General features: G+C 38.5%; 1 protein-coding gene across 4 annotated transcripts in view; it reads right to left on the bottom strand.

Moving 5' to 3' along the window:
- Nucleotides 1–774: 774 nt before the first annotated feature.
- Nucleotides 775–20,465, bottom strand: part of RBM25 (RNA binding motif protein 25) — a 61,523-nt gene continuing 41,832 nt past the window's right edge. For 3 of the 4 annotated variants that reach the window (XM_084966541.1, XM_005666339.4, XM_084966542.1), the window contains 10 exons: nucleotides 19,087–19,373; nucleotides 16,670–16,892; nucleotides 16,474–16,563; nucleotides 13,721–13,794; nucleotides 12,017–12,167; nucleotides 10,208–10,532; nucleotides 9,555–9,829; nucleotides 9,129–9,227; nucleotides 7,588–7,635; nucleotides 775–2,407 (listed from right to left, as the gene is read on the bottom strand). In XM_084966541.1, the coding sequence (XP_084822667.1) occupies nucleotides 2,315–2,407; nucleotides 7,588–7,635; nucleotides 9,129–9,227; nucleotides 9,555–9,829; nucleotides 10,208–10,532; nucleotides 12,017–12,167; nucleotides 13,721–13,794; nucleotides 16,474–16,563; nucleotides 16,670–16,892; nucleotides 19,087–19,373 (1,665 nt within the window). In that variant the 3' untranslated portion in view covers nucleotides 775–2,314. 4 annotated transcript variants of the gene reach the window in all.

The following is a 20,465-nucleotide window of genomic DNA, read 5'->3' as shown; positions in this document are numbered from 1 at the left end:
AGAGTGAAAGAGCAAAAGAGACCAAAGCAAGGAAAATTAAAGCTGCTTGAGTAAACTTTCATGCTAATGCTGGCTAAATAAAAACCACCTAATATGATGCCTTAAGAAGCAATACCAGAGTTCTCTTGTAGTGCAGCAGGTTAAGGATCTGGTGTTGTCACTGCAGTGGCTTGGGTAGCAGCTGTGGCTTGGGTTCAATCCATGGCCCAGGAATTTCCACGTGCAACAGGCGTTCCAGTAAAGGGAAAAAAAAGCAGTAGCAGCAATAATATGACAATATGGAGTAGCGCAATAAACTGCTCAAATGAAGTTACACTGGGGGTCAATCAGAAAAGACAATGAATTTGTAAATGGCAAAGAGCATATTTCTGAAATTTTCCCTTGAGAAACAATTTAAAATATTATAACACTGAAAGGGGTATCTCCATAGATGTTTAGATAATCCAAAATAAGGGAAGTGGCCTTTTTTTTTTTTTTTTTTGTTCCTTTTAGGACCATACTCCGAGGCATACAGAGATTCCCAGGCTAAAGATCAAATTAGAGCCGTAGCTGCTGGGCTACACCACAGCTCATGGCAACGTTGGATCCTCAACCCACTGTGCTAGGCCAGGGATCGAACCTGTGTCCCCATGGTTACTAATCAGATTCATTTCAGCTGAGCCACGACAGGAACTCCAAAACAGCCTCTTACTTTCAGCTTCTAATACTCAAAAATCAAGTCCATCAAAAATTCTCCTGTATTTTCAACTTAAGTTTCTAGTATGCAGTACACAATTACAACATGATGCCATTTATTTAACAAGACTCTGGAAGAATGAGTCTCCGAGATCAAATATATACATTTTTAATATCTGAAATATTTACATAATGGAACCATGTCATGGTCCAATGTTAAGAACAGTGTTTTCAATTGTCCTCTTAAGATGTAAAAAAAAAATCTAGTAACTCAAACTCAGTTATGCTTTTTTTTTTAACACCGCTCCCCCAATCTTTATCTTTTTTTAAAAAATAAATATTCAGGACACAGGAATAGCTGCACCTAATTTCTGTTAAGAACTGTTTAAAACTTGTTACATTTTCAGGTAATTTTGCTCCCTTGTGAAGTTCTGATCTACAATAAAGAAATCCCCATCAATATCTTTAAAGTTTTGATGAGCAGAGGTAAACGAGGTGTGTGTCTGCATATACACACACAAGATATAAACCCTTTACAGAACAAATAGTGGTAACTGCCTTAAACAATTTATTCTTAGAATTAAGAATGTAAAGTCTATAAATTGCCATGCTGAATTTCTATTGTACTTTTTGTCAAATGTTCCTAGCTTGTAAAAATGCCTACTTTTATCTTTTGCTGATTTTTTTAAAGGATTTTTTTCACTTATAGTTTTGATTTTTTTTTAAACAAAAGGGTACATAAAAATTAAATCAAGGACCAATTAGTGCAAAAATGCATTAAATAAAGCTCTCCAGAATCTAAGGATCTGCCTCATTCTGAACAATGAAATGGGGGGGAAATATCACTATGATTCACACTCACTTAAAAGAGAGGCCGACACAGCCATTGACAGAAAAAAAAGCAAACCATTCTGTTCAACAGACTGCTGGCTTGCCACAAGAGAATACCATGCTCTGGGAGACTAATAACCTAATTATCCCAGACATTTGGGTTGGCACGATACCACGTTTCCTTTACAATTCTATTCTTCAATTAGGAAATGTTTAAGGGAACCCTCCAAAGCCGATTAGGGAAAAGTAAGACTTTTATACATACACTCACACAAACACACCCATACAGAGATACAGGAATGGATTGTCTACTAATTTTCGCACTCTAATTTTAAATTCCATGCCATCATGAGGGCCTGCTGTTGTTGATCAAGGCGGTAAGGGTAATAGGTGTGACTGATATTCTTTCAATTAAAAATGTTCATGTTGGTGCCTATACAGTACAGTTCAATATTAAGTGCAATTCTGCAAAAGAATTGGGGAGTCATTTTAATATTTACAAAGAACAAATCAGCAGAACAAGATTATATCAGATAGGCTGTGTACAGTAGCTGCGGCTTATAAAACATACCAGTAATTTGTACCTGGTGAGTATAAAGAAAACCAAAATAAGATTCAGATGTCTTTACAACCAAAAGAGTACACAGGGCATCAACAAATTATAGAGGACAAAAAAATTCACATTTTCTACATTAAAAAAAAATTACAGATCTCACAAATGTCTCTGAAGACAAAAAAAAAATCTCAAAGTCCTTTGAAGGGTGGGAAAGAAGAAATCTGAAATGGAACTCTAAATGTAAAAAGAGTTTTACTTCACAAGACCAATTTTCTTGGCTTCTGTTTCATATATCAACAATCTCCACATCTTGACTATAAAAACTTCTGCTTCTTCATCAAGTACCTAGAAAAGGAAAAAGGAAAAACACAAAAAACAATTACACAGGTAAAATAAGCAATCATCAGCATCTCCCAACAACGATGACTGGTATAAATAAAAAAGGCTTTTATCTACCAAGAAGAATTTACTTTAAATAAATAAAATGACCTGAAGAAAATCTGTCTATCGAGAGAAATGTATTCAGTAGTACAATAACCACCCCCCAAAAAAGAGGCAGTGAGCAAAATCCCATGGCTTACTAACACTAACACAGCAGTGCTTTTTAAAAAGAATTTTTAAAAATTTATAGTTGATTTACAATGTTGTGTCAATTTCTGTTGTATAGCAGTGACCCGCTCTCCCTCTCTCACTCACACTCGCGCGTGCGCGAGCGCACGCACACACACACACACACACACACACACACACACACATTCTTTTTATCATATCACCCCCCATTATGACCATAGTACTTTTTGGCTTCAACTTTTATCTTTACAAACACTACATTTATACATGTCTTTGAAAACACACTGCAAGTTACACAGAACTACTTACAGAACTAAAGAGCATCTCATTTACCTCTCCCAACAACTTCATAATCTTAACATTTATCGAGTCCTTATTATGCATGTGACACTGAAATACTAAATGAGAATATATGTATAGCTTTTTTTTTTTTTTTTTTTTTTGCTTTATAGGGCTGCACCTTCAGCATATGGAAGTTCCCAGGCTAGGGGTCAAATCAGAGCTACAGCTGCGAACAAGCTACATCACAGCTCAGGGCAACACTGAATCCCTTAACCTGCTGAGCGAGGTCAAGGATCCAACCTGCATCCTCAGACACTAGTCAGGTTTGTTATCACTGAGCCACAATGGGAACTTCCTGTATAGCATTTTAATATAGTGTATAGGACCCAATAAACAAAGGGAATACTATCATCTCAAAGGATACAAGACTACTGAATAAATAAAAGGTCTTTCCCCTTTGACAGATCAAATTATCTATGAGTTAGGTTGTTGTTGATTTTTTTGTCCATTTAGGGCCACACCCAAGACATATGGAGGTTCCCAGGCTAGGGGTCCAATCAGAGCTACAGCTGCCGGCCTACACCACAGCCACAGCAATGTGGGATCCCAGCCGCGTCTGCAACCTACACCACAGCTCACGGCAACACTGGATCCTTAACCCACGGAGCAAGGCCAGGGATCGAACCCGCATCCTCATGGAATACTAGTTGGGTTCATTAACCACAGAATCATGTCCTCATCCCCACACATGTGGCACTTCACACCAGGGCTGCTGTGCAGTAAAATGGAATAGCAAGGGTCCTTCTACATGAGTACTACCGTCACGACGGCATGTGGACTAAGGCTCAGGACTCTGGAGACAGGTCAGGTTAGGAATTAAACCAGATCTCTAGTCAGAACTTGGATTCAAATCCCACTTCTACTTCCTATTAATTACTTGTCCTTGGTTGGGTTAATTAATCACAATAAGCCTCAGTTCTCTTATCTGTAAATAGAGGATATAGGAGCTATGTCATACTGGTTCTACTATAAGAATTAAAAGAGTAGATATCTACAAAGTGCTTGGGAGAGTACTTAGTACCTGAGTGATCAATCAATAAGTACCAAAGAGAAGCCAGAAAATTAATTTTCTTTCCTGCATCTGAAGCATACAGAACTTCCTGGGGCTAGGAATTAAACCCAGGCCATGGTAGCAATCTGAGCTGCTACAGTGACAACGTGGGATCCTTAACCCACAAAAATTGATTTTTGAGGAGTTCCTGTCTTGGCGCAGCAATTAACGAACACGACTAGCATCCATGAGGACACAGGTTTGATCCCTGGCTCTCAATCACTGGGTTAAGGATTCCGAGCTGCTGTGAGCTGTGGTACAGGTCACAGACATGGCTTGGATCCCATGTTGCTGTGGCTGTGGCAGAGGCCAACAGCTACAGCTCCGACTGGTAACAGCCTAGGAACCTCCATATTCCGAGGGAACAGCCCTAAAAATACCAAAAAGTAAAAATAAAAAAATTGATTTTTGAGAAATTTCCCTATATTTCTCATGATGACAAAGAACTTTAAATAAGACATCTATAAGCCAGACTTAACCAATAGTTTAAAAGAACTGGGCTGCAACATTAATTTGGAAACTGTACCCCAGAAATAATATAGACACTGGCACATATATGTAACCAAAGTTTATTATCGGATGTAAAATGAAGAAGGTACAATTTGAAAAAGACTTCTAACAAGAGTAAAATACTACTTGAGCTAAACATTCAATCTCATTTATTCAAGAAATTTATTCAAGTGGGTTAATGAGCTATTACCAGAACTGGTTGACAATACTAGCTCAATTGGTTTCCACCTCCTACTTTGATCAACAAGCCAGAAAATAATCAAAAATAACATAAGGAATTCCCGTCATGGCTCAATGGTTAACGAATCTGACTAGGAACCATGAGGTTGCGGGTTCAATCCCTGGCCTTGCTCAGTGGGTTAAGGATCCAGCGTTGCTGTGAGCTGTTGTGTAGGTTGCAGACGCGGCTCAGATCCCGCGCTGCCGTGGCTCTGGCATAGGCCAGTGGCTACAGCTCCGATTTGACTGACCACTAGCTGGGGAACCTCCATATGCTGCCCAAGAAATGGCAAAAAAACAAAAAAAAATATACATATACATGATCAGGAGGTAAAGAGTCTAATTATATTCCAAACATCAAAGTATCTCAACAGATCAAAATGGATTAACACTGACCCATGACATCCTCACCAACAATGATTATATCTCTGCCAAGGCCAAAAACCCACAAAACTGATTTTACAAATTCCTTAACTCAGGCCCAACTATGAAATTCTCTTCTCTTTACCCCAAGGATAACTTTTATTTGTTTTTTATCTTTTCAGGGCCACACCTATGGCATATGGAGGTTTCCAGACTAGGGGTCAAATCAGAGCTATGGCTGCCAGCCTACGCCACAGCCACAGCCACGCCGGATCCTTAACCTACTGAGTGAGGCCAGGGATTGAAACTGCGTCCTCATGGATGCTAGTCAGATTTGTTTCCGCTGAGCAATGACGGGAACTCCCCTAGGATAAGTTTTAAATAGGCTGGAAAGTCAAGGAAGTTCAGATTCTATTCCCAAAGACTGGGATCTATTTTTTTTTTTTTTTTGGTCTTTTTGCCATTTCTTGGGCCACTCTCACAGCATATGGAGGTTCCCAGGCTAGGGGTCCAATCGGAGCTGTAGCCACCAGCCTATGCCACAGCCACAGCAATTATGGATCTGAGCAGTGTCTGCAACCTACACCACAGCTCACGGCAACACCAGATCCTAAACCCACTGAGCAAGGCCAGGGATCGAACCCGCAACCTCATGGTTCCTACTTGGATTCGCTAACCACTGTGCCACGACGGGAACTCCGTATTTACGTTTCTCCTTTCATCTAAGGCTCAGCCTTATGGCATCAACAAATTTTTCACAAATGGTTTATCAGGAATTTTAAACAACAGCTGCACTGGGCTGGCTGAGCAGTGGAAAACTTAGACATCATATCGTGCCTGCACGCAAAACATCTTGACCTAGAGCCCCTTGTGGTCAGGCACTCCACCACGCCACTCCCCAACACTGACCACAGTCCCTGCAAGTCTCCCCAGTCACCTATCATCTCACATCATGCTTAATATTTCTCCTGCCTTCCTGACTCCCCTTCCCACTTTGCCCTTTGGACCCTATTCCACTTCATGTTAACCATCCTCAACTTCTTTACTTACGCTTTGCTTACGTGAAAATCTCATATGTCCCCTAAAGACCCTGACGGTCCTGTACTTTTGGAAGCTCCTCACTTTCAAAGCCTTAGTCTCCAAAGGCAGGGGAAGCCACTGGATCTTCACTATTTCTCTCCTCGTCAACAGCTTCTCCTTTGAGGTTCATGAGACCTCACTACACCATCTTTTCACTCCAGTAGTGGCTGTCCAGCAAATATCTCATTTGACATGCACATTAAATGAGTTCTCTGGCAGCTTGTTCTTGTATTTCTCACTAATCCCAGTCCCAACACCCAGGAATTTCAATTTCTATGTGTTACGACCCAGCTTAGAGCTTACTGATATTCCAAACAATGACATCAACTCTGCCCCAGAAACTCCCTCCCAGAGCCATACTTTGCACCTTGCCATCATTTGGACTGACTCACCACTTGTACTGTTAAATATTCTACTCTCTAAACCTCTTTCTAAATGTTTCATTCAAATACATCTCTCACAACTTCACAGAAATCATCAGTCCTTAATTCATTCAAGCCACCAGCTCCATTCCAATATTATTTCCTTCTCCTCCTAGACTGGAGTTTATAGTCTATTCAATCACTCTCTCTCACCTTTACCATCAATTCTCTTCCTCCTTTTTTCCTCCCTCATATATCAGTGCAGCCAATAACCCTAGTATTCAAATGAAATATAGCTGGAAATTTGATATTTAACTACAGCCAATCCAATGGACACCTGTCCAAGTGACAAAATAGTTATATAGTCTTCAAGTCTCAATTTAGATGCTAATTGCTATGAAGATTTCCCTAATTGCCCTCAACACCATCAGATGCTCTATCTCCTCTGCCCCCGTTATCCTTTTACATATCCCCATTATGTTAAGTATATTACAACATCAATATTGGCACACCTGTTTCTCTGCTAGTTCTTTAAGGGCAAATATTCCACCTTTGTTATGCTTCTAGCACACTGCTCTACCCAGTAAGTACTTATTCTTCTCTGAATGTACGAAGTGATCCAGAATTTATATATATATACATATTTTTTGGTCTTTCTGCTATTTCTTGGGCCGCTCCCACGGCATATGGAGGTTCCCAGGCTAGGGGTCCAATTGGAGCTGTAGCCACCGGCCTACGCCAGAGCCACAGCAACGCGGGATCCGAGCCGCGTCTGCAACCTACACCACAGCTCACGGCAACGCCGGATCGTTAACCCACTGAGCAAGGGCAGGGACCGAACCCGCAACTTCATGGTTCCTAGTCAGATTCGTTAACCACTGCGCCATGACGGGAACTCCCAGAATTTATATTTATACACAAACACCAATGGCAGGGGAGGGAAAAGACTGATAAATCAATAAAATTCAGAAAAGTCAGTTTGTTCACATTGATATTAAAATGTTAATAACAGTAAATTTCTAACTTACCATGGCAACATCATCTAAAATGCTCTGAGGTGAACTATGAGCCATAACCTAAAAGAAAAAAAAAATTGTCATTTTGAAAATAAACTGTTAGTAATATAGTAGAAAAAAAAGATCTTATGGTGCCCTCAAACTAGCATGAGAATTTCTCATGACTGAAGAATCTCTCTCTCTCTTTCTCTATATATGTATATATATTTTTCCCCCCTTTTTTTTCTTTTTGGCTGCACCTGTGGCATGCAGAAGTTCTCAGGCCAGGGATCAAAACCCCACACCACAGCAGTGGCCGAAGTCACTGCAGTGACAATGCTGGATCCTTAACCCCATGTGCCATGAGCAAACTCTCTACAGATTTCTTAATTACCAAAATATCCTTCTTTTCAGTGGAAGTTTGACACCAAAACTTAATCACATTATCTGTCTTCTAATTCAAACTCAGACTTAGAAGTGTTAATAATACAATAATTACAAGTGGAAAGGGCCACTTAAATTTCCTATTCCTAATGTTAAAAGAGAAGTGCTGGTAAAAAAAAATAGCATTTCCTTAAAATGCAATTAGTTATTCTTTTATAGAAATATGGTGCTTCTACTACGATAACTATCTCAAGACAAGACTGCCTTCAAGAGACAATGAAAGGATGTGGTAAACCGTGGTGGTTAAGAGCACCGAGTTTCACAGTTTTGGCTGTACTACTTATCAGGTAATCATGGTCAAGACACAATGTCTCAACTTCTTCATGTACTGAATGGGGATCCTACTAGTAACTTACATTTCCTTAGGTTGCTAGAAGGTTTAAAGAAGATGAAGTTCTGTAAAATGCTTAACATGGTACCTGCCAGGATCAACACCTGGCACAGAGTAACCAGTCAGTTAACACTATTATTATGCGATGAAGGGCACTATTTTACTTCTCTTCCAAAGGATTGATGACTGACAAAAAATTGAGGAAAGGTGTCCCCACAAAACTCTCAACTGTACTTGAGCAACATTCTATCTCTTAAGACAAGAGGGTGGCAAGGCATTCTCAGGAATAGGAAGAAAGCAAAATTGGTAGCAGGCAGCAATTCTGTCCTCCTTGACCCTCTGAGATGAAAGCATGTGGCGTGGGGTCTGAAGCAGTATGGAGGGGTTCACCTAATTAACCATGAATCTCCTAATTAAAACAAAATTATCATGGATTAGGCCCTGCAATATTTTCCAATTTAGAAAGTATTTTAATGTTGTTTTTGTGTGTGTGTGTGCGTGTGGGTTTGTTTTTTTTTTTTTAGGGCCTCACCTGTGGCATAGGGAGGTTCCCAGACTAGATGTCAATCGGAGCTATAGCTCCCAGCCTATGCCAGAGCCATGGCAATGCCAGATCTGAGCCGCGTCTGCGACCCATACCACAGCTCATGGTAACAATGAATCGTTCACCTACTGAGCGAACCCGCAAGGTCGTGGTTCCTAGTCAGATTTGTTTCCACTGTGCCACGACGGGAACTCCGTGTCTTAACATTTTAAAGTATTCAACAAATGTTGGGGGTGGAGAGAATAAAAGACTAACCTTAGAACAAACAAAATCAACTAATGTAGCTTCTTCTTCACCTATATATTCTATGATCTTTTTATTAATCCATGGTCTAATTCGTCGTTCCATCAGTATCTGCAAAATAACGCATGGTTACTAAATTGAAGAACTTTTCATTACATTTACTAAAAAAACCTATATAAACTCATAATTTAGAATGATCATTCATTCACAAGTTGAACTAAGACAGGTATGTATCAAGATACAATTATTTGCTTCCAATTTATGAAGACGTCAAGAACCACTAAAAATTTCTACTATTATAATCTACTATTATTGACCATGTCAAGATTCTAGTCATATTACACCCCTTACTTATCATTTATAGAATCAACTGAGTTTGTGTGCTATATTTAAAACGAAAACTTGCAGTAAAATGAGGAAATACAATTTGCTACTCACAGAATCCACAATAGACCAATCCAAGGGATAAGCAAAGAGTTCAGGTTTGGCTGTAGGGATTTTTTCAATGAGACTCTTAATATGTTTGCGCTTTTCTTCAGTGTTTACAGTGCCTTTGGCAGCGTTTTTATCATCTTCACCATAATCTAAAGGAACCAGTTTCCTTTTTCGGGGTACATCATCACTGTCTTCATCCTCAAATTTGTTAAAGACACTATCTACGGGGAGTTTCTTTCTCTTCACAGAATTAGGTTGACCAGGACTATTGGAAGCACCTATAGTAAAAACACTCTATTAGCATGATGAATTAATTTTCAAATGTTACATTTTATAATCCACCATCCCTCAAAATCAGTGTAAAATGTACTTTTATAAAACTCAGAGCAAGAGCCCAACTATAAAAAATAACTCACTACTCACAAGTGCTAGAAAATTTAACTTTTCACTTCTTCTCAGAACTTGAGGCAGCTGCAGATATAGGAGCACTAGTAGAACTATGAAAACAATTGTGAGCTAGAAAGGCATTTTGAATAATTTTCTATCTACCTACCAAGCAGCACACATTTATTCTTCCTTAAGGCAAAATTCAGGTATTTATAGGGGAATGGGGAGTAAATGAATGAAAAAAAGGAAGAAAGGAAATGCTAACATACCTAGTTTAAGACTTAGTCCTATTTTTGGCCTATGCTCCTCAGGTTGTTGTTGATCTGGTGAATTTTCATGAGGAATAATAATACCACAGGGAGATTCATCCCCAGGAGTATTGGGAGTTGCATTGCCACTGGCAGAGGAAACAGATGGGGCAGAACTGATAGGCCTCAGTGTTGGTTTGAGACAGGGCTTTTGCTCTGGTTCTTCTTCTTCTTCCATGGGTTCCTCTCGTTTTTCTTCCTTTTCTTGCTTTTCTTCTTCCTCTTCCTCTGATTCTGGTTCTTGCTTTATTTGCGGCTGTCTGCGTCTCTCAGCCTCTTGTTCCATCTAAACCAAAAAGAATCTGATTAACTGAAACAAACAACTATAGTCAATTCATTACATTATCTTTACAAAATTTACATTATCTTTCACAAAACCTCTATTTTTCTTTTTCCTTTTTTTCAGAGGAAAAACAGAACATTGCCTCCTATAATCAGAAAACCAAGTAAATCTATAGAGTATATCAGGAACTACACAAAATTTTTTTTAGTATTTCACATGTATTACCATTCTTCAGTGGCTTGTATACACTCTTCAGAGGCAATGAAGGTAATTACTAATAGTTTGCTAATTCAGAGAGAAAAAGTATGTTTCTATATTGCTAAAAACATTATAATCAAAAATTTTATTTTAGAACACTACAGATAATACATAAGAGGTATAACTCAAATCCTCAGCTTGGTCATATATCATCATTTTTTCTTTCTAGGTAATGGCTGAAGTTGGTAGTCACTTCCGTGTTCAAAAACAAATAGGAAAAGGAAGAAATGGCAGGGAGGGAGAATTTTGAAGTCAGAGGCCTATATACCAAAATGAACACTTCCCCTGAAATTACAAAAAATAATCATCATAAGATCATTATAAAAACTTGGATAAATATTATCAGTAAGTTTTCGGAGCATACCCCCCCCCAAAAAAATAACGAAAGTAGATCCTGTCATGGCTCAGCAGTTAGCAAATCCAACTAGCATCCACAATGACTTGGGTTTGATCCTTGGCCTCACTCAGTGGCTTACAGATCCTGTGTTGCCGTGAGCAGTGGTGTGGGCCACAGACATGGCTCAGATCTGGCGATGCAGTGGCTGTGGAGAAGGCCGGCAGCTGTAGCTCCAATTTGCCCCCTATCCTGTGAACCGCCATATGTCGCAGGTGCAGCCCTAACATACATACATATATACATACATACTTACATAATGCTATTAAGTGTGGGATCACACAGAACATGTTTCTAGTAAAGTTACATTAAAAGATATTCATCTAATAATACTTTGTAGAAATAAAGGAACATGAAAGATGTTTAAAATAAAGTTGTAAATCAAGTAATTCTGACGATTTACATAGTAAGATAAAATATCACTATCCTCCCCCCAAAAAAGCAAGATGCACAAAGTATAAATACTTTTCTTATAAGTTAAACTACATCATAGTTAGTTTTCTTAAGATGACATGATAATCTTGAAAGAATATTGTTATTGGAGTTCCCGTCTTGGCGCAGTGGTTAACGAATCCGACTAGGAACCATGAGGTTGCAGGTTCGGTCCCTGGCCTTGCTCAGTGGGTTAAGGATCTGGCGTTGCTGTAAGCTGTGGTGTAAGTCACAAATGCGGCTTGGATCCCGCACTGCTGCGGCTCTGGCGTAGGCCTGTGGCTACAGCTCCAATTAGACTCCTAGCCTGGGAACCGCCATATGCCGTGGGAGCGGCCCTAGAAAAGGCAAAAAGACAAAAAAAAAAAAAAAGAATATTGTTATGGATGTTATGTTTTCTTACCCTCTGGAGCTCTGCATCTGGATCTGGGTGCCCTTCTGCTAGAAGGCGCTGCCTGATTTCCTCCAGCTCTTCCTTCTCTCTTTTCCTATCCCGTTCATCTGCTTCCATTTCCTTTTCCCTATCACGCAACCTTTTCTGAAGAGCGCTTCCTCTGCAAAAGCAAATATTAACTGGCCTTATTTTAATACTTAGGTTATCAACTATTACACATAATGTCTCCAAAAGCAATTTCTTTCCATATTAAAAGTTGCATGATAAGAGACTAAAGACTGAGAGAATGTTCTGTATCTGCAGAACACCCAAGACAGTGTGCTCTCTATGTTAATGTTTAGTAAGTATTGTCTTGTCATATCACTATGCCTCATTCTTAAGCCACTGTAAATAAGTATCTAAAACAAGAAAATAGAAAAGCAGCATTCAGAGGAAAGAACAATGGTCGCATTTTATACCTGTTCCACAGGGAAAACTACCATGTAATTTGTATTTTCTTAGATGTATATTAATACATAGTAATGATACCCCTAATAATAGTTCTTTATCTTCAATTTAACTCATATCTTTTCCTTTTGAAAAAACTCAAAAGGACGTAGGATATAATCAACAGAAAGCAAAAATTATACCTAGCACTTTATCTCAGAATGTTGAAATAATGGAGGGCCATTTTATGATCCAATATTTTTACTGATCTTACTGCATTTTCCACAAAGTCATATCCTTGGCATTCTTCCAATTTATGTTGTCAATCCAATGTTTTAATTATTAATTTGGCTACAATACATTAAATGCGTTCACTACATACCTGGATCATTTCAGGCACATTAGAGAGGAAAAAAAAAAAAAAAAAATTGAAATATTGTCCATATCTCAGGGGACAGTTTGGAATGGATGGAGCAGAACAAAGCAAACAATTTCACCATAGTACCGAAGTGCTAAAAGAACAAAGGTAGTTTAGAAATGCTATGGGAGGGAAGGTGTTCCTGTTGTGGCTCAAGGCATTAAAAACCCGACTAATGGGAGTTCCAACTGTGGTTCAGCGGTAACAAACAGGAATAGTATCCTTGCGGATACCAGTTTAATCCCTGACCTCGCTCAGTGGGTTAAGGATCCGGTGTTGCCATCAGCTGAGCATAGGTAGCAGATGTGGCTCAAATCCTGTGTTGTTGCAGTATACACCTGAAGCTACAGCTCTGATTCCACCTCTAGCCTAGGAACTTCCATATGCTGTGGATGTGGCCCTAAAAAGCAAAAAAGAAGGAAGAAAGAAAGAAAGGAATGCTACAAGAGCAGAGATGAGGAAAGGCAGGCTTCACTACTCTCACTTCTTAACAGTTTATGAATTGAGAGGGTGTTCATATCACTATAGCATTCTAGAAATCCTTAAAGACAAAAATTTCCATACCACCTTAGACAATCATAAAGGTAAGTTATAATTGGCTATAAAAACTGAACTTTGTTAATTTGTTGTAATACTATTTGGGACCGTCTCCCAAAGAAGCTGCATAGAATTGTTGATCCTTTCCCAATAGCACTCCCACCCTCATCCCCTGGAAAACACCATTATCAGCTATTGTGTGTGTGGGGGGGAATAGTTAAAAAATAATTGCAAAGATTTCTTTCTTCCTTATTCCATTGAGTGACCTTGTACTCTCTGATAGACAAGAGTAAACGCAGATAATAAAAAGCTTCAAAGTATGGCTTCTTTACCTGTAATATTTGGGATCATCTCTATCATCATCATAATCTTCTAAGAATTCTTTTAGTCGTTTAGCTTCTTTTGCCTTTGAGGAAATGAAGGACAAAACGTGCAAAATTAATATAAAAGCAATTTACACTACACCCCCCTCTCTTTCATGGGAATAGATTCTTCTTATCCATACCACTTGAACTTTATAATACTCATAAACTTTATACATTTACATGTAAATAAACATTAGATGTTTAAAAATCTTTAACCTTCAAAAGCAAGTCAGGAAGTTCCCGTTGTGGCTCAGTGGTAACAAACCCAACTAGCATCCAGGAGGATTTGGGTTCTATCCCTGGCCTCGCTCAGTGGGTTGAAGGATCTGGCATTGCCATGAGTTGTAGTGTAAGTCGAAGACTCAGCTTGGATCTGGTGTTGCTGTGGCTGTGGTGTAGGCTGACAGCTGCAGCTCCGACTGACCCCTAGTCTAGAAACTTCCCTATGTCTTGGGTGTGGCCCTCAAAAGACAAAATAAGAAAACAAAACAAAAAACCAGAAGCAAGTCAGATTTAGGACTTATCTGTGAAATGAAAGCCACATACAGTATGCTACAATAAATTTCCTCTCTGAATATGATTTTCAAAGTGCAATAATTATTTTCTAAGGAAACCTGAGCACACCAAGAATCACAACTCAATCTGTTAACTGGACCAAAATATTTTACAGTTCACTTACAGGTAGATGATGGTACAAGAAGTAGTTTTCATGAAATATAAGATTAAAATTATTTTTTTTTTCTTTTTAAGGCCACACCTGTGGCACATGGCAGTCCCTGGGCTGGGGTCGAATCCAAGCTGCAGCTGCCAGACTACACCACAGCCACAGCAACACAGGACCAGAGATTGAACCTGCATCCTAATGGATACTAGTTGAGTTCGTTAAGGCTGAGCCACAATGGGAACTTCAGGATTTAAAATTTAAATCACATTTATGCATCTAAAGGTAATGCCTACCTAGCTTTGAGTACACAAACCATGCAAGTACATGAATCTCTTACTCCTATTTTTGGAATTTTAAATACAATAATATATATATATATATACACAAAAAACAATTAGTAAAAATTTATAATCTACATCTCTGTTAACAACTATTACACCTACATACAAATACGTAGGTTTCTGACTTCATCTGACAGTGAAATATTAACACATTTCATCCAGATTAAATGTTACTTCTCTGTAAAGACTTTCCAATCTAACCACCTACTTTTGACCAAGTCCTTCCCCCAGACAAAATTAATCACTTTCCCTGTATTCCACTCCCAAAATACTGTGAACACACCTTCGTCATACTTTAAACACTCACACACACAATACAGTAACTACTTTATCTCTCTGATGATATTACCCACTTGTTTAAGTTTGAAGCATTATTTCTTCTTGTATACCCAGTACCTAGCACAAGGCTAGGATATAAGGTACATTCAAAATTTTTCAAACGCAAATAGACTGTCAGATAGCAATGACAATACCTAGAAATATCTAAATAAAACACAGGGAGGCCTACAAGGAACACACTAAAATAGTGACATAAGCTACCACTCATGAGAAATAGAGACTTTTACTTTTTACACCATATACTTCAGTTACCTGAATATTTTTTAATGAGCAAGTAACTGCTTTTTTAAATGGATTTTTTTTTAAAGCTCCTGAACAAAAAGTAACTATCAGGAATGTTTTTTTCTGGAAAGGTAGGTTTCAGGTTTGCTTGTAGGATGCAGAATAACTTCAAATCTATTAACACATGTTTTTGATGGGAAATATTTCTTCAAATAATTATGTCTCTTACTAGATAATTCTCTATTTCCTAGGTTTTAATAAGAAATTCTAGAATGGGAGCAACAATCTAGGGAAATCAAAATTACTTTAAAAAACTCTAGGAGCTCTGAAGATCTACTATCCAGAAAACCCATACTATCTATCTAGTTGCTGCATGCACCCTTTTGGTTACTTACAAAAATTCCCTCTATGTCTCATGTTCAAAAGCTATTTGAAGAAGATTCCTAACTTCAGTGAAGTTTTTGGAAGAATAATCTCCAAACTGGAGATAAAGAAACTTTCATGAAATTCTGGCAAAGATAGAACACATGGAACATACTACTGAAGCAAATACTGTGATAAAATATATCATCTTTTCGTCATTTTATTTAGTTAACAACCTATGCCAACTGCTTCACTGTACAGTTTGTCAAATAGTGTAAATGCAAAAAAAATACATTTTTATTATCATATAGTTAAAAGGAAGGATAACATAGTAATGTAAGGAAAAATAATAATTCATAAATGTTACACACTGAAGACAATTTTGACTTCTAAAAACTAAGGTCTTCTCATGACACTTTCCTTCACCCAAATGTACTGCACCAATACAGAATGATATCAAAGCCTCTTCAAAGTCAAAAATATTGTAGATTCTTAATCAAAGAATGTTCTGTAAGTTCTCATTTTAAATACTACTCTATGACTGATTTACTTTAACAGTATGCCAAAAGATAATTTAGCTTATAGGCAGCAAAAATGTGAAGAAAAAAAAAGGAGAGAAAAACATTTCGCTGTACTGAAATTCCCTCAAGTTTACTTGAAATTTATAAAAATTAAATTATCTATACTGAGAGATCATACCTTTAAATTATAAAGTTACTTCTAGTTAACCATAAAGATTGATCTGATTTTTATATCTGAAAAATCATTTACTTTTTAACCTAGAATATTACCATTTCTCTTCTTCTTTCTTCCTCTCTTTCAGCCTCTTTCTCATACTCCCGGGTTTTCTTTCGTTCTCTGATTTCCCAATTCTTAAGGCGCTAAAAAAGGAAATTGTCAAAGCTTTAAAGATGTCTACAAAAAAATTCTTTTTGACTAACCTATTAAGTACCAAGCTTTGAGAATATAAACAGTCCCTCTGTTTACCTCCTGATAAGCAGCTTCTTTTTCCCGGAGCTTTCTTTCAAGTTTCCTTCGTTCATATGCATCTTCTTCATCCTCTTCTCGGTCACGCTTCTTGTCTTTTTCTCTCTCACGCTCTCGTTCCCTTTCTCGCTCTCTCTCTCGTTCTCGTTCTCTTTCTCGTTCCCGTTCTCTCTCTCTCTCTCTTTCCCTCTCCCGTTCCCTTTCACGATCTCTGCTCTTTTCTCTACATAAACAAAAGATTTTAAAAAATCTATTAGTCTCCTTTGCGCTTTCTTTAAAAACCAAGAGAAAGGAGAACACATATTATGAAATAATATACAAACTCACAAGCCAGAATTTAGCATTTGTTTTCTGTAGAAGTATAGTAGAAGTCAGAAAGACAGAGAATTTAATTCTATCTCCACATTCTGAACTGCATTCTAAACTCAAAGTTTTTTCCCTCAATGCTTATCAGTGTCTGAGAAAAACACAAAAAACCTGGATAACATGTTGCAAGATAGTCTGCTTCATTAATAGTGATCAAGGAATAAAGATATTGCATAGGTTTAAAGCAAAAAGCCTTTCGGCTTGTTGCATGGATAAACTAGAACTACAGCTAACCCTTGAACAACAGAGGTTTGAACTGTGCAGGTCTACTTATACATAGATTTTTTTCAACTAGAAATACTGCAGTACATGATCTGAAATTGGCTGAATCACGATTGGTTGAATCCACGACACAGAACTAAAGCTATGAAAGAATCATGTATACAGGAGTTCCCGTCGTGGCGCAGTGGTTAACGAATCCGACTAGGAACCATGAGGTTGCGGGTTCGGTCCCTGCCCCTTGCTCAGTGGGTTAACGATCCGGCGTTGCCGTGAGCTGTGGTGTAGGTTGCAGACGCAGCTCGGATCCTGCGCTGCTGTGGCTCTGGCGTAGGCTGGTGGCTACAGCTCCGATTCAACCCCTAGCCTGGGAACCTCCATATGCTGTGGGAGCGGCCCAAGAAATGGCAACAACAACAAAAAGACAAAAGACAAAAAAAAAAAAAAAAAAGAATCATGTATACAGAGGGCCAACTATAAGTTATACTAGGATTTGTGACTGCACAGAGGGTTGGCACCCCTAACTCAGGCAATGTTCAAGGTTCAACTGTGTATCTATCAGCAATAAAAAGTTTTCAAGTATTTACTTGTTGGTTTTTTTTTTTTTTTGGTTGTGCCCACAGCATGCGTAAGTTTCTGGGCCAGGTATCAAACCTGAGCCATAGCAGTGACAACACCAAATCCTTAACCACTGGGCCACCAGAGAACTCCAGTTTCTAAGTATTTAATTCAGAGTGATAAAACCAAATCGCAGGTTTGTGACACCATGAATCTAAGTACAAGTATATATATGTAAAACAATACATATGTTTATGGATTTATAGTTGTAGTAAAAGTTTAAAACCACTGATTTTATACATGTTAAATTCTTAATATTGGTTATTCAAGAAAATAATGATTATTCTAGGGAAGGATAGAAACATGGGAAGGGTTTTAATACCCACTAAAGATTAAGAACACTGAACTTCAGTTTCAGCCTCGCTTTAGCTACAATCAAGTAGAATATCTGCAACACAGTAACGAATATATTTGACAACTAACTTGAAAAGCAAAAGGTGAGGAGCTCCCACTGTGGTGCAACGGGATTGGGGGCAACCTGGGAGCGCTGGGACTCAGGTTTGGACTGAGGTTCTGTCCCCAACCAGCACAACGGGTTAAGGATCTGGCGTTGCCACAGCTGTGGTTTACACTGCGACTGATCTGATCTCTGGCCCATGGGGGGGAGCCACAAAAGTGAAAAAACAAAAACAAAACAAGAAAGGTGAGCTTTCCTTTCTTCTCTCCTCCTTGCTCCCTTCTCCACTTCCTTTGTTTTTGCTCTGCCTCATTCCTAAAGAATCTGAGATGCTACATCAAATGAATTCAATATAATTATGAAAGAAATTTAAATAAAACAAAAGTGAAATTACTGGAGGCCATAAAGAAAGTAAACTCAGAGCCTAAGGTGAGCTGTGGCCACCAGTGCGTTACAGGACCAAAGAGACACCGGGGACTAAAAGCAGTGGTTCTAGAGCTGATTTCCCAGTTAGGTGATCTCAATCAAACAGTGACTAGGAAAAAACGCCTCCCGACCAAGAGAGACAACAAGGAATCAGGCCCATTCAGAACACCAGGTAGGCAGCTGGCAAGTTCTAACTGGCTTCAGACAGAAATTAACCTTAATGTTGAAATTGTTAATTTAACCAATGTTTTACATCTGCATGAGATACCAAGCCACACATGCTCTGTAGCTCAGGAAGTTCTCTCATCACATCAATGTAAATGGCCCAAGTGAATACTAACCCACGGTTCTATCAAAGTTTTATCAGGCAGTAATTTCTACAGAGCCTTACCTTGATCGACTCCGATCCTTATTCCGATCTGAGCTCCTTTCACGATCTCGGTCCCGATCTCTCTCTCGATCCCGATCTCGATCTCTCTCTTTTGTCCGGTCACGATCCCTATCCCGTTCTCGTTCCCGCTCCCGTTCCTTCTCCTTTTCTCGTTCACGTTCTCTTTCCCTTTCTCGTTCCCGTTCTCGCCTTTCTCGTTCCCTTTCACGCTCCCTCTCTCTTTCTCTCCGTTCTTTCTCAATTTCCTGTCTTTCTTTTTCCTTTTTGCCTTTCTCTTCTTCCAGTTTCTAGAAACCAATAAAAGTACTTTTAGAGTTAACTCTGTAGCTCCAGTAGTCAAGATTTCCCCGGCGCAGTGCCCAATATTAGAAACAAACAAACCAAAAAAACCCACAAACAAACCACTGGTACTTTAATATTAAATACTTGTGGTTTTACTTGACATATTAAACTGAAACAATCATAAGCCTAGATAGATTTCGTGCAAAACCATATACTCTACACAGACCAGGAATCTCCAATCTTGGATGCTGGGAGATTGTGTCAAGTGTGGCTGACCACTCAATGATCATGTAGTAACTAAAATGACTATGAGGAATGCGATGGTTAATAATAATTTCTAGAAATACAATCACTTGGCTAAACCATAATTCTTCCCATTATGAATTTATTTAAATCAGTGTGACTACTAGTACTATCTATAACCCCAGGTAACTAAAGGTTATTACTTGAGGGTTTTAAAGGGGAGGTGGGGGAAGAGAGGTCACTGGAAGGCAACTAAATAATCTTCTGCCCTCTGGTTTGCCCACCCTCCAAAAGATAAGCTGAGTTTAGCCAATATCTGCCCTATTATCTATGGAAACATTTACTCCCACCATTACAAGATGGACAGCCCACCAAATACAAAAATTTTCAATCACTCACTTCAAGCAAAAATGTACATAATCATATTTTCATTTAATTAAATTAATTTTGGCTTAATTTTAAAAGCAACATATTTATGCCCATTATGTCTAGAAGACAATGAAAATATATCAACAGTGATAAATCCATCCTTGGAAGGAACGATTGCGTATTAACTTACAGATGCTGTGCTAGGACATGGATCGCCAACACTGGATTAACCTTGCCTACAAGCTATGCTTCTGGGAGGAAGAGCAAGTACATGGTTCACAAATAAACCAAATAACAAAGTCAGACCAAGTTTGTACCCTGACAAGATTACCAGTGTACCACACGGTTTCCATACAAACTCAAAAAAAAAGAAAAAAAAAAAAAAAAAAAAAAAAAAAAAAGAAAAAGAAAAAGAAAAAAAAAAGAAAAGAAATACCCCAAACAGGAAAAACAAAACACATTTTTTCCTTTGGTTCCATGTTTAG

Source organism: Sus scrofa, chromosome 7 (assembly GCF_054392235.1).
Source record: "Sus scrofa isolate SSC_HxYL_T2T_F1_AM1 chromosome 7, Sscrofa_HxYL_maternal_Yorkshire_Landrace_v2.0, whole genome shotgun sequence".
NCBI classification, from domain to species: Eukaryota; Metazoa; Chordata; class Mammalia; order Artiodactyla; family Suidae; genus Sus; species Sus scrofa.
This window is presented reverse-complemented; position numbering and strand designations above follow the sequence as displayed.